General features: G+C 44.5%; 1 protein-coding gene across 1 annotated transcript in view; it reads left to right on the top strand.

Moving 5' to 3' along the window:
* The window catches only part of ACBP6 (acyl-CoA-binding protein 6), a 38,996-nt gene extending 27,100 nt beyond the window's left edge, over nucleotides 1–11,896 (top strand). Inside the window, exons 2-4 of the mRNA XM_086511751.1 lie at nucleotides 11,314–11,431; nucleotides 11,519–11,581; nucleotides 11,668–11,896. Coding sequence (XP_086367877.1) covers nucleotides 11,314–11,431; nucleotides 11,519–11,581; nucleotides 11,668–11,732 — 246 coding nt within the window. The 3' untranslated portion in view covers nucleotides 11,733–11,896. The remainder of the gene's footprint in view (nucleotides 1–11,313; nucleotides 11,432–11,518; nucleotides 11,582–11,667) is intronic.
* Nucleotides 11,897–13,355: the final 1,459 nt, after the last annotated feature.

The raw sequence follows: 13,355 nt of genomic DNA, 5'->3' as shown, positions 1-13,355 counted from the left end.
TATCTAGTGTGCGTGACCATGTTGTCGCCGTAACCGAGCAGCCAAGTGTTTCTTTGTGGCATGGCCGGTTGGGACACATGAGTAAAAGAGGAATGGAAACTCTGTCTCGTTGTGGTTATTTGCCGTGTTTGAGGTATGCTGATTTTTCTCATTGTGAGCACTGTATTTATGGTAAGCACAATCAAACACCGCACAAAAGGTCTCTTTCTTTGAAGTCTGACAGGTTAGACTTAGTGCATTCCGATGTATGTGAAATGCCACAGTTGTCCTTAGGGGGAAAGAAATATTTTGTCTCGTTTATCGATGATGCTACACGTAAGGTGTGGGTGTATCCAATACGTGCTAAAAGCGATGTTTTGGATACTTTCAAGAAGTTTCTTGCGTTTGTTGAGAATCAAATTGACAAGAAGCTTAGGTCTTTGCGCTCAGACAATGGGGGGGAGTATGTATCAAAAGCATTTATTGACTTTTGTGCTACTAAAGGTATTAAAAGAGAGCTCACGGCTCCTTTTAATCCCTCTCAGAATGGAGTTGCAGAGAGATTGAACCGGACTATCCAAGAGAAAGTTCGGAGTATGCTGTCACATGCTGCATTACCTCATGGTTTTTGGGCAGAAGCTGTGCAAACAGCTATTCACTTGATTAATCGCTCACCTAGCAAGGCTTTGGGTGGAAAGGTGCCTGAGGAGGTGTGGTCTGGCAAGCCACCCTCATATGCACATTTAAGAGTGTTTGGTTGTGAGGCCTATGTTCACATCCGGAGTGAACTGCGCACCAAACTAGAACCAAAGTCTCATAAATGCATTTTCCTAGGATATGGTGAGGATGGTGAAATGGGGTATAGATTATGGGATCCCGCATTACGGAAAATCATACGCAGCAATGATGTCATCTTCAATGAAAATTGCATGCACAAACAGCCCACAAAGGTCGAGGAAGTGTGCCGGGTTGTTTTTCGTGAAGATGTTACATATGGACAGCCAAGAAGGCCCAATGTTCAGCAGCCTTTACATGCTGAAAATGGTGCTGAAAATCAGCCATTAGCTGCTGAAAATCAGCCCCAACAAGTTGCCATTGATGCACCACAGGTAGGGGAACAGGTTGATGCTCCTAGACCGCCCGTTGTTGCGATGCAACCGGCTGAACAGCCTGCTGTTTTTGATGGTTTACAGGCTGAAAATCCACCTGTTATGGATCATTGGGTGCGTAGGTCTACTCGGGTGACAAGGCCCCCCGATAGATATGAACCGTCTTTGGACTATGTCATGCTTACTGATTGTGGTGAGCCGTCTTGCTATAAAGAGGCTATGCAACGGGAAGACAGTAAGAAATGGTTCAAAGCAATGGTTTCGGAAATGCAGTCTTTGGAGAAAAATCATACATGGGACTTGGTTGATTTGCCTAAAGGGCATAAGGCTCTGCCATGTAAATGGGTTTACAAGACCAAGGTCACATCTGATGCTTCTTCTAAGTACAAGGCACGTTTGGTTGCTAAAGGGTACAAGCAAAAGCATGGTGTGGATTTTGATGAGATTTTTTCTCCTGTTGTAAAGCTTGCCACATTACGTCTTGTTTTAGGCCTGGTTGCTTCTGAAGATATGGAGTTAAAGCAAATGGATGTCAAAACAGCGTTTTTGCATGGCGATTTGCTTGAGATAATCTATGTGATGCAGCCAGAAGGTTTTGTGTCAAAGGGGCAAGAGAAGAAAGTATGTAGACTCTTGAAGAGCTTGTATGGTTTGAAACAGTCTCCCCGTGCATGGTATCACAAGTTTGATACATTCATGAGGTCTCAAGGATACAAAAGAAGTAATTCTGATCACTGTTTGTATATCAAAACGGCAAGTGATGGATCTCTTCTATTGCTGATTTTGTATGTTGATGACATGCTTATTGCGGGTAACAATGTCACAGAGTTGGATGCATTACAGCAAAGCTTAAAGAATCGCTTTGACATGAAGGATCTTGGTGATGCTAATCATATTTTGGGCATGCGTATCTCTCGAGATAGACCTAACAGGAGTCTGTATCTATCTCAACGAGATTATGTTAATAAAGTGCTACATCGTTTTCATATGGATGGGGGAAAGGCACTTGGTACTCCGCTGCCTCCATATGTAAAACTGACTGCACATGACTGCCCAAACACAGATGATATGCGGGCTGAAATGGCCAAGGTTCCTTATGCATCAGCCGTTGGCAGTTTAATGTATGCTATGGTTGCTACACGTCCGGACATTGCATTTGCGGTGGGAGTGGTAAGCAGGTACATGAGCAATCCTGGCAAAAAGCATTGGGAAGCAGTGAAGTGTATCTTGAGATACTTGAAAGGCACTAAAGACTTGTGCATTTGTTTTGGGAAGAGTGAGACATCTGTGCATGGCTTTACAGATGCAGATTTTGCTGGACATCCAGATTGCAGGAAGTCTACCTCTGGATATGTGTTTACATTCACAGGAGGTGCAGTTTCTTGGATTTCTAGATTGCAAAAATGTGTTGCTTTGTCTACCACTGAGGCTGAGTATGTGGCTGCCACTGAGGCATGCAAAGAAGCTTTGTGGCTCATGCGTTTGGTAGAAGAGCTTGGCATTAAGTCACCGGTTCCTGTGCTACACTGTGATAGTCAGAGTGCTATTATGCTTGCAAGGAATCCTGTTTTTCATGCCAAGACAAAGCACATAGAGGTGAAGTATCATTTTATCAGGAGTGTGCTTGATGACAAGAGCATTACACTTGTCAAGGTGCACACAGATGACAACCCTGCAGATCTTTTGACCAAGAGTCTTCCAGCAGAGCGGTTTGCATATTGCCGACAGATGATGGGTGTTGGATGAGTAAGTGCATGATCAGCTGATGTATCATAGTTAGTTGATTCTTTGATCTCCCAAGGTCCATTGCCTTTAGGTGGGAGGTTGTTAGGGAATAAAGGCCTAAGTGCCTTGTACTTATTAACTTATAAGTTAAAAGACTTATAAGTGAGGGGGCCCAAGTGTGAATGGCCCCCTAGTCATTTACTCATATACTCAAAGGTCAAGCCCAAATTAGGACTTGCGTGACTTCTCCCAGATTTTGACGAGCGTTCTCTCTCTCTCTCACGTTCTTCTCTGCTTGTGCTTCTTCAGCGCCTCTCTCCTCTTCTCCTTCACTCTCATTGCATAGGACAGCAAGTGGGCTCTCTCTCCTGCTCCCCCACAGACTGGGCATGCACGGTCTACAAATAGACTCACAAAAGTGCCAGATCAGTGCTAATCTAGACTTGACTGAACTGATTGAACCCTGCTGTGGTGTAGCTTGTCCACGGACACATAGGGTTGGGATGTGTCACGTGACAAGAAGTATCGGCTGAATCCTTATCTTTAGTGGCCTTTTCTAGCTCCTGTGACGCTTCAAGAGTTGTTTTCACAAAGGGCTTCTTCAATGAATTTTTCCTTCGTTGCCCTCCTTTCTCGTTGCTCGGAAACCCACTGTCCTCTTCTTTCAACAAGGCAAGACGAGTGTTAGCAACTTCCATGAGCTGGGTGAGGGTAGCTACTTTGTTCTTGGTACAGTAGTCTCGAAGCCCTTTAGGCAGCACACAACAGTACTTCTCTATCTGCGTTGTCAATGGCACAAATCTGTAGGAGGTCACTGAGAGTAACGCTTTACAAAACCTGCGATTGTACTCCAGCAAGCTCTTGCATGTAGCCGAAATAAGCTGGTGCCAATCTGTCATGACGTCGGCTTCAAATTCATTTCACAGCCAAGCAGATGCAAACATTTGCTTGAAGTGACCCAAGTGGGGGTGCCTGTCCTTGCATTAACAATGTCGTCCACCATGTAAGCGCATTGTCTTTCAAGAAAGTGGCAGCTTTCGTGACCTTAGAGGCCTTTGTAAAATTCCCTCCTGCATAAGCTGTGTCAAACTGCTTGAGGAAAGTGAGAGCCTTTGTCTTATCCTCGAAGCCGCTGAAAGTGGTAAACTTTACAGCTGCACCTTCTTTATAAGCTTTCGGCTTTTCCAGCGTCCCCAAATTTTCATAAGGAATGGTCTGCAACATGGGCACTGTAGTAGGAATCATCGGCACGTCTTGGCCATTGACATTTTGCGTCAGAGGTGCCATATCTGGTTGTTGTCCAGAACAACCAGCCATGCCAAAATTACCCTGTGGCACCCCAAACTGGCCCTAGTTGCTGTGAAAACCTTGTTGCATGCCGATGCTACCATACATGGGGTTTGGCATCATGCCTTGCGTACCCCTGAACACTGTTCCTGGCAGGTACGGTTGACTTCCAGGTGCATAACCAGCCATACTCTGGAACACAGATCCACCCCCGAAATACCGAGGATGTACTGTGGGTGGTGGAAAAACTGGATGCATTGCCTGGTCACCAATTCCCTGTCCATTCAAGACAGCATGCGGGTATAGCCTGTGAAATAGGCATCCTAATCACCTGTTCAAGGACGGGAGGAACCTGTTTTGGAGCCCCTAACTCCACAACATGCGAGAGTTCCCTATCCTGCTGAGACGCATGAAGTACTTGGGCTTGAGCCTCAACAAGCTCTGTTCGCGGTGTAGGTTGCCTATTTTGATGTGGCACTGGTGGCGCTTGCAAGAACTCCATAAACCTTGGGATCTACACCAGTTGTGAAAACGCATTCACCACGGCAACTAACAGAGTCCTGAACGCATCATCCTCAAGTTTCCCAGTCATAAAGCCCTGTATTGGAGGAACATTCACATCAAGAGGAGGTACAGACAGTCATGGCCGTGAACTCTCGCCATCTCGAACACCATAGGAATTTCCTATCTGCCCTTCGAAGAGGAACCCTCTTCCATAATGCCCTTCCCTTTCTCGGCCATAGTGTAATCCCGCGTTTCTGTACTCTGTCTTTACCCAAAACAGTTGAGGCTCTCTTCTTGAGGAAAAATTGATTGATGTCCTGGCAATGGAACCTTGAAACCGGCCCGTAGGGCGGTAGGCCTTGGCTTTCACCCAAAATTCTTTACTTTAGACACAGAGAGAGAGAGAGAGAGTACTTTGCAAAGGTAACTTGCGACGGGAATACACTTAAAGCACACACACGGCTCGGAAGCTAGAATGCTCCGAGCACTCGCCGACAACGTGTAGGCCCCAAAATTGACGCCTCTTTCGGTATTTCTTTATACTACAAGAGGGTTGTCACAAAGGGATGACGTGGTGGACAGTAGAAACCCTAAAATTCTTGCAAACCCTAATTTCCGGAAATCGCTAAGGCTTAAAAAAAAAAAAAAAAAACTTTTTTAAAAAAAAAATTGGAAAAAGATGAGCGACGCAAATTTTGCTTTTTGACTCTTTGTGAGAGAGAGAGAGAGCAATTGCTTTTGATTTGAAGCTTTTGGGGCTCTGCTTTTGGGCATCCCTTGTAACCTTTAAATTAGTGGTGAGGGCCTCACTTCTCAGAGCATGTGGACGCAGAGTTTGAGAGTGAAACCCTAACCGCTCTCTTGTACTTTGATGATTGATTAATATAAAAAGAAATACCGAAAGGGGCGTCAGTCTTTGGGGCCAATATCTCTATGCACGGAACTCCACCGGGCCAATGCAAATCTATTGTGATCTGTGAATTGTTTTGAAGTGGTTATTTGGTGTTGTCGTGATTGATTCTTGACTTGAAGTGTCCAAGTCTGTTACAGTGGTATCAGAGCACGGCCGATTTCTCTTCTACGGGAAATCCGATCCCCGTTTTTTTTTTTTTTCCGTGGCACCTATGGCTTCAGGCAATGATCAGTCGACTCCCTCTGCATCTGGAGATGCGGGCAGGGATCACAACGAAGATTCCGACAGAGAGTATGGCCCGCCTTGGCCTACTTAGGCGGAGTGTCGCCCGTTGATCGGCGATGCAACAAAGATGATGCTCAATTTTGCCAAGGACCCGAAGATGACAAAATATATGAACCAAACTTCTTTGGAAGAGGTATAGATGGAGTGGCAGAGAACCACAACACCACTCCCGAAACCCGCTCTCAAGAAACCTTCTGCCTCCAAGAAAATATACGGAGAATGAACTGGAGAACGTGGTTGATGCACGGATTGCTCAGCTTTTTGACGCGCAAAAGAAAGCCAAAAAGGAGAAGAAAAGCACTGACTTTCCAGGTTATTTGGGTCGTCAGTCGACTTTTGACAAGGCAAAGAAACAGAAGAAGCGTGTTCGATTTGAAGGAGTACCCAGTTCTTCTTCTTCTTCTTCTTCTTCTTCTTCTGATAGTTCTTCTAGCTCCTCAGATTCGAGCAAAGAAAACAGAAAAGGTAAAAAGCGAAGCAAGAAACAAAGCTTCGGAAAGGGCAAGAAAAAGGCAAAGAAGACTACATCTCACCCAGAGACTGACAGTTCTACTGAGGACTCGTCTACAGACAGCTCAGATTCCGATGACGGAAAGTTTTATGCGAACAAGAAGAATTTTTACAAAGCACAGGTATAAGGCACAGGGATTGTTACAGCCTTTACCCATACCCACCCACCCCTGGGAAAGTATTGCAATGGATTTCATTTTTGATCTCCCAAGAACACAGAATGATCACGATGATTTTCCGATTACATGGCACGTCTGAGACGATTGTCTTCGACAGAGACCCCAGATTTATGAGTTTGTTTTGGAAGGCAATTGGGGAGAACATTGGCACGCAGTTGCAGTTCTCGTCATCGTTCCACTTGCAGACCGACGGGCAATTTGAGATTGCCAATTCAGTGATTTTAGATTTATTGAAGTCTTGTATCTCGGATCAGAAGACTCAATGGGAAAAGAACTTACCTTTGGTGGAATTTGCCTACAATAACACGATACACTCTTCGACAGGGAAGACGCCATGTGATATTGTTGAAAGTGCTACGAAGGTTCCATCCTTCCTGAGCACGAAAGATAAGATATTTGAAGCGGATGAATATTCGCGAGATTTGCACGGCTTTTGCCAAGGTTCGCGAGACTTTGCAGGAGTGTCAAGAACGAGAGAAAAAGGCAGCGGATCGCCATCGTCGCGACTTAAAATTGAAGGAGGATGATTGGGTGCTCTTACTTTTGAGAAGGCACGCCTATGAAAGAAAAAGGGAAAGGAGAGGCTTTTTCCAAAGCTTAGTATGCGATACTACGGACCTTTCCAGATCACTGACAAGATAAATGATGTCTCCTTTCGATTGAAACTGCCAGATACTTGGAGGATTCATAATGCATTGCATGTGAGTCTCTTGAACCCTGTTAAGGGTGATGTGCTTGATGATGAAGAGCCTGATGAGCAACCCGAAGTGGAAGAAAACGAGGAGATCCTTGTTTCTGAACAGATTTTGGCACATAACGATACGAAGAAAGGTAAAGTCCGAAGGCGGTTCTTGGTTTAGCTCAAGAACTTTCCTGCATTTGATGCGAAGTGGATGGAGGAGGAGGACCTAGCAGATACTCCTTGGATTGTGAAACTTTACCTCGATGTTTTGGTTTAGCATAGTCTACTCCAAACGGAACCCAGAAACTCAGCTTGGCCGAAGATCTGGTGTAGTGGGATGCACAAGAGGGGGGTTACTCCGCTCCTTTGTCAACAGATGCCTCGATTTTGATACTAAAGTCACTGATGTCTCTTTGAGCTTCAGGGATACTGAGAGCTGACAGTATTCTGTTGGTTGACTTTATGAAATGGAATTCCTGATAATGATACTGATTTGTTCTTGACTTCTTGTGAGTGCAGGAACTGATAGCCGAAATGACTGCAGCATTTTGGTCTGATTGATCTCGAATAGACATGGTTGCAATAGGGGTTAGTCAATCGGACATCTATGAGGTCCCGATTGGACCTAGATGTGATTGCTAGCTACATTGCCGATAAATCATGGTCTAAGATCCGAATGAATGTTGAATGTCATGTGATGTCCTGTGATGTCTGGTGATGTCCTGTGATGTCGTGTGATGTGACTGTCGATTTTGTACATGTGCTAGATGTGTGTTCCTAGTACGTAGGTACTAACAATCAGTGTCTGCTAAGACGGTTTATGGCTTTTGTCGGTTTTGCAGGCGTAATCTCGGTCGATTACAATGCTTTCAAGAGGGGGGTATGTCACAAAGTGATGACGTGGTGGACAGCAGAAACCCTAATTTCTGCCAAAAACCCTAAAATTCTTGCAAACCCTAATTTCTGCCAGAAACCCTAATTTTCGGAAATTGCGAAGGCTATTTAAAAAAAGAAAAAGAAAAAAAAAGGAAAATGATGAGCGACACAAATTTTGCTTTTTGACTCTCTGTGAGAGAGAGAGGAATTGCTTTTGATTTGAAGCTTTTGGGGCTCTGCTTTTGGGCATCCCTTGTAACCTTTAAATTAGTGGTGAGGGCCTCACTTCTCAGAGCATCTGGACGCAGAGTTTGAGAGTGAAACGCTAACCGCTCTCTTGTACTTTGGTGATTGATTAATATAAAAAGAAATACCGAAAGGGGCACTAGTCTTTGGGGCCAATATCTCTAGGCACGGAACTCCGTCGGGCCAGTGCAAATCTATTGTGATTTGTGAATTGTTTTGAAGTGGTTATTTGGTGTTGTCGCGATTGATTCTTTACTTGGAGTGTCCAAGTCTCTTATAGGGTAGATTACAAAGAAGAGTCCCGGGAATTCTTTACCTGTATCTAGCTAGATACCACTTGTTTTGGCAAAATTGCGGCAGCATAACAGCCCCAAAACTTGCACGAAACCAATTTCCCTGCTAGAACTCACTTCCACTAACATAAACCCTTTGATTTCTGCCCAAAAACAGTAAATTCAGCATGCTGTATTTACTGGTTTTTGCCCTGTTTTCAGTCCTAAAGAGTCCTCAAACTGTTCTCTAAGAGAGGGGCATTGTTCCAAATGGTTCTGGCGTCGGTATGCCGTATGGCTGAAAAACAGTCCAATTTTAGCGCATAACCAGCGCCGAAAATGCACCTGTACAATGAGGTTATCATCCTCACTGGTGCCTGCTTTTGGAGCAGCAGTTAGCTACTCCCCGTTCCTGCTAAGAGAGGCTCTTGCCTCAGCAAAAACACATACAACCACACAGCTGTACATGAGTCAAATGAAGAGCCCTCTTGTGGGGCATCACATTACTGCACATAGGGAAGAGAGAGAGCAGTGTGAGGTGTGCAGGGCATGAGTTCTTGCACCACACTGTACATGAGAGGGAAAGCTGGTAGTCAATAGATCTTAACCTATGACAAAAACTCTCAAATGAGCTCCCTCAGCTTAAACTTCAGTACTACTTTTGCAAGAGGAAAGTGCACCAAAATGTCACTTGCTACGTTTACAAGCAATTTTCCGTTTCGGGGTTGCCGCTTAAAAATCTCCCGACTGGTTGCCCAGTTGACTTTGCAGCAGAGTTCTAAAATGTTCCCCTTGTCATTCCGGAGGTAATGACGCGAACAGATTTCATGGCCCAAAATAGCAGTTCCCTATTTTTAGGAGGTGCTTCCTTTGGGCTCCCACTGGTCTTCTGACCATCTATCCCCATTGGGACCGCATCCAAAAATGCAATGTGGCCCAACTGTTGGGTACTTTCCTTTGGTGACCCTACCTTGGCTTTGTGCCTTTATTGAGTTCACTTCCTAGTATCCACCAACTTGCCAAGTGCGACGGGGGGACCTACATGATCTTGAACTGAGCCTAGACATCCTCTTACTATACGAATTCCAGTGCCGACCAACTTCCCGTCTGCGGGTGAAACTACCATTCACATTGGCCATACAATGTCCGACCATTTGCAACTTCAAAAAGAGGGTCTCAGAAATAAAACAAAAATCATTGGAAAGAAACCAACAACTAAGGTTAGCAGTTTCCACGTCCTCGTGACATAGTTAATAGTTGCCACGTCCTCGTGACAGGCGAGAAGGGAGAGTCGATGTCAGTCTCCCGCTGCAAGGGTCTGAAGCGGTTCCCCGTAGGAACCCACTCCTTGTGGGGAGTAGGAGGGTGGCCACCAGGGCGAGAAGCCTGGCCCTGTCGACGGCGGCCGTGCCAACCCTCAGGCTGGCGAGGTGTCTCTACTGGATCTAGATCTAGATCTGGATCTTAGACGGTCTCCGAGGCCCCTGTAGGGGGGACCCTGAGCTCGAAGACGGGCCCGTCCTAGTAGACCGCGGCGGTGGAGCAGGTCGGGCTCTCTTGTGTGGACAGGCCTGTGCAAGGTGGCCTATCTGTCTACAGATGAAACACTGGTTTGGGAGGCCCGAATACTCCACTCTTTGACTGATCCACGCTCCATCCGCCGGAGGTAGAAGAACCTCCTTTGGGATTAATTCTACAGTAATACTCATATCCTCTCTAAAAAGTGGCATGGTTTAATGAAAGTTGGTTTTCAAAAGGGTGTTTCTAGCTTTTTTGCTGGTACTAAGGGGAACATTTTACTTGGCCGGTTTTCGCAAATCATGGCATGTACACACGCACTCTAAGGTGGGTTTTGTAAGCCATTGTTTCAGGCCAATTTTGGGAGTCAAAATATTCATAGTCCTCAAACAAATTCAAATACCAGTACGGCTACTTAACTGTTTACAAAGTTGAACTAAGTTCTTGGCCAAACAACGCCTGACAAGACAAGATGTATGCACGGCTTGTGGCAAAAACGAGAGCCGCAAGTGTAATCTGTACCGGGCACATGACATCCGAATTGCGAGCATACGGTTGGAATCTATACAACAAATATGGTCATGGGCCGATAAGAGAGGGTATCTGCTCGCTGCTGCTGAGCGCCACCCCCCCACTGAGGGTTACCCACTGTACGGGTTCAACACATTGTGCATGTTTTCTTTTGAAATTTTTTCCTCTAATAATTGAATTTGGGCGTTTTATGCACTCACCTAAACAGTAACAATAGTAACCTATTAGTTGGCACATTATAAAGAAGCTGAGGTATTTTTTTGTTTCAAGAATTTTTTTAATAAAAAACATTTTTTGCTTATTTGGAAATAAGAAAACTGGGAGCTTTGGTTTGTAGTCTTTATAAACCAGATCAGAAAGGCTTAGACAGGCCATCTCTTCGAAAAGCAGGTATCTTGATTGGATAAAAATAAGGTATTTTGTGAGCACTAAATGTTAGGATACCCGACATCCCAAGTGATAGCTCGAGTCTTTTGGACCCTTCAGTGCTTGCATCAGAAGGTTCTTGTTTTACATGCTGATGGTTATACTATCGTGCATTTCTCAAAATATAACTTGCAATTTCCTTAAATCTGAGCATGTAAAAGCGAGATCACAGCCATTTTAAACTTAATCTTTTTTTTTTTCAATCGTTAATTTCTTTTTTGTCTAAGTTTCTTCGAAGTTCAGATGCTCATGTATTATAGTTTGGTTACAGGAAGACTTTGAGAAGGCTTCAAAGGATGCATTGACTTTGCCAAGTCACACTACCGATGCCGATAAATTGATTTTGTATGGATTATTTAAGCAGGCAACAATTGGTGAAATAAACACAAGTAAGTGACTCTTATGGACAGGATCGACAAGTTTTGACGGAGGAATACCTTCTAGGTGGTAATTTTTTGGTTGGTCATGTTGTGCAGGCCGCCCAGGGTTCTTTGACATGAAAGGTAAAGCAAAGTGGGATGCATGGAAAAATTTTGCAGGTACTCTTCTCTCACACATACTGTTTTGCGCGCACACATACATGCACACAACACACACACATGATGGGACTTCCATTTTCTTACAGGTAAATCAAAGGAAGAAGCAATGGAAGAGTACATTACGAAGGTGAAACAGCTGCAGGAAGGCTGAAGGGTCTTTTGCCCTTTCATGTCTCTTAAGTAGAGTTAGTTAGTGATTAATAATTGGTATTCATTTGCACAGCCAACTCATTTGGCTTACATAGCAAGTGCTCTAAGTAATTCATAACCAGTAATATATTTTTTACCTCTATAAAGAATTTCATTAAGAGAGCATGCAGCAGATTGTTGTCCATATATTTAATTGAGGGCTTTTAGAGCAAAAATTGCGGTGGCTTTGGCCCCTCCAAGTGCTTATGAGGTTTAGATGTAAGAAGGCGCAGCTCTTGCTACTGCTGTACGGTTATCTTTGTATGTCCTTTGGCCAGTTGTATATGTTCTTTTTTTTTTCTGATTCTGAGTGCTGTCGAGCTACTGAAATATTAACTCAAATTCTTGTAACACTTGCAGCTAGCTACACATGCTTTCATGGATGAATGGAGACTTTGAGAGAGAGAGAGAGAGAGAGAGAGAGAGAGAGAGAGAGAGGCTTCAATAATATTCTTGTTTTTTCCTTTCTGTTGCTTTTGTTTTTGTTTTTGTTTGTTTGTTTGGTTTCTCTCCCCTTGCTCGCCGAGGACTCTTCGGACGGTTTTCACAGTTCTGCATTTTTCAAAGCAGTTACGCGTCTTCATAGCAGTTATGGTCTTCAGGAGCCCCCTAGTAAGTGGACTGCTCGCTCTTCTGGATGAAAGCTCCTTGTTTGCTTCGGTGCAGCGCTTTGTTACCGACCGAGTCTCTTGGTGATGTCAGCGGCCTCTTCACCCTCAGCTTCGTCCCCAATTGCTCTTTCCATTATGTTCCTCCCATCACCTTTTGCTCTCAGATTTTACTAGTTGCCGGGCTTTGCCCAATACTGAGCTTCTCGTCGTTTCTCATTGTCATCTTCACCTTTTGGTGGCTATGGTTCTTGATTTACAGTTGTTGAATGGGCTTTTGCTCGAAGTGCCTATCTATCAAAGGCTACCACCATCCTCCCTCCATTTAGCAAGCTAGGGAACTTTTCACTCTCTTTAGGAGATGTTTTTCACCTTGGCCTTTAGTCTTTTCTGTTTGGCCATGTGCCTACTTTTATCTCGTTTTACAGTTTTTCGTTTGATGCCTATGGGCCTGCCATGTAAGCAGTGATGTAATAGGCATCATTTTCAATGAATCAACCTCTTTTTTAACAAATTATATTTATGCTTCCCATTCATATTTTTAACGAATCAGCCTCTTTTTCTTGCAAGCAAGCAAGAGAGAGAGAGAGAGAGAGAGAGAGTACACCGTCCTGCTTCTAGTGCTCTAACAATTAAAGGCCACACCGGACAACGTTTTCCTTTGTCTCGTTCAGTCAGACAGGGATGTACCTTGGCAGCCTATTGCCTTTTGTCTTCTGTTGAGGCCATGTCTCTCTTTCTTGCACCACAGGATCCCACAATTAAGAGGTCGTACTATGCCTTTGGTTGACTCGCTTGTGCGATGACGCACCCAACTTGGAGAGTCTACAAGATGCTCTTGCTACCTCGTGCTTGTCGAGTGGTGCTCTCATCAATTGGCACAAGTCTTATGGTTTTCTTGTAGGAGTGGATGAGGATTGTTAGTGGGGTGCGCATGATAATTACTCTTGGCTATATAGAGTGTAGACTTACAGATA

Source organism: Adiantum capillus-veneris, chromosome 1 (genome assembly GCF_014529385.1).
Source record: "Adiantum capillus-veneris isolate H3 chromosome 1, ASM1452938v2, whole genome shotgun sequence".
NCBI lineage: Eukaryota > Viridiplantae > Streptophyta > Polypodiopsida > Polypodiales > Pteridaceae > Adiantum > Adiantum capillus-veneris.
This window is presented reverse-complemented; position numbering and strand designations above follow the sequence as displayed.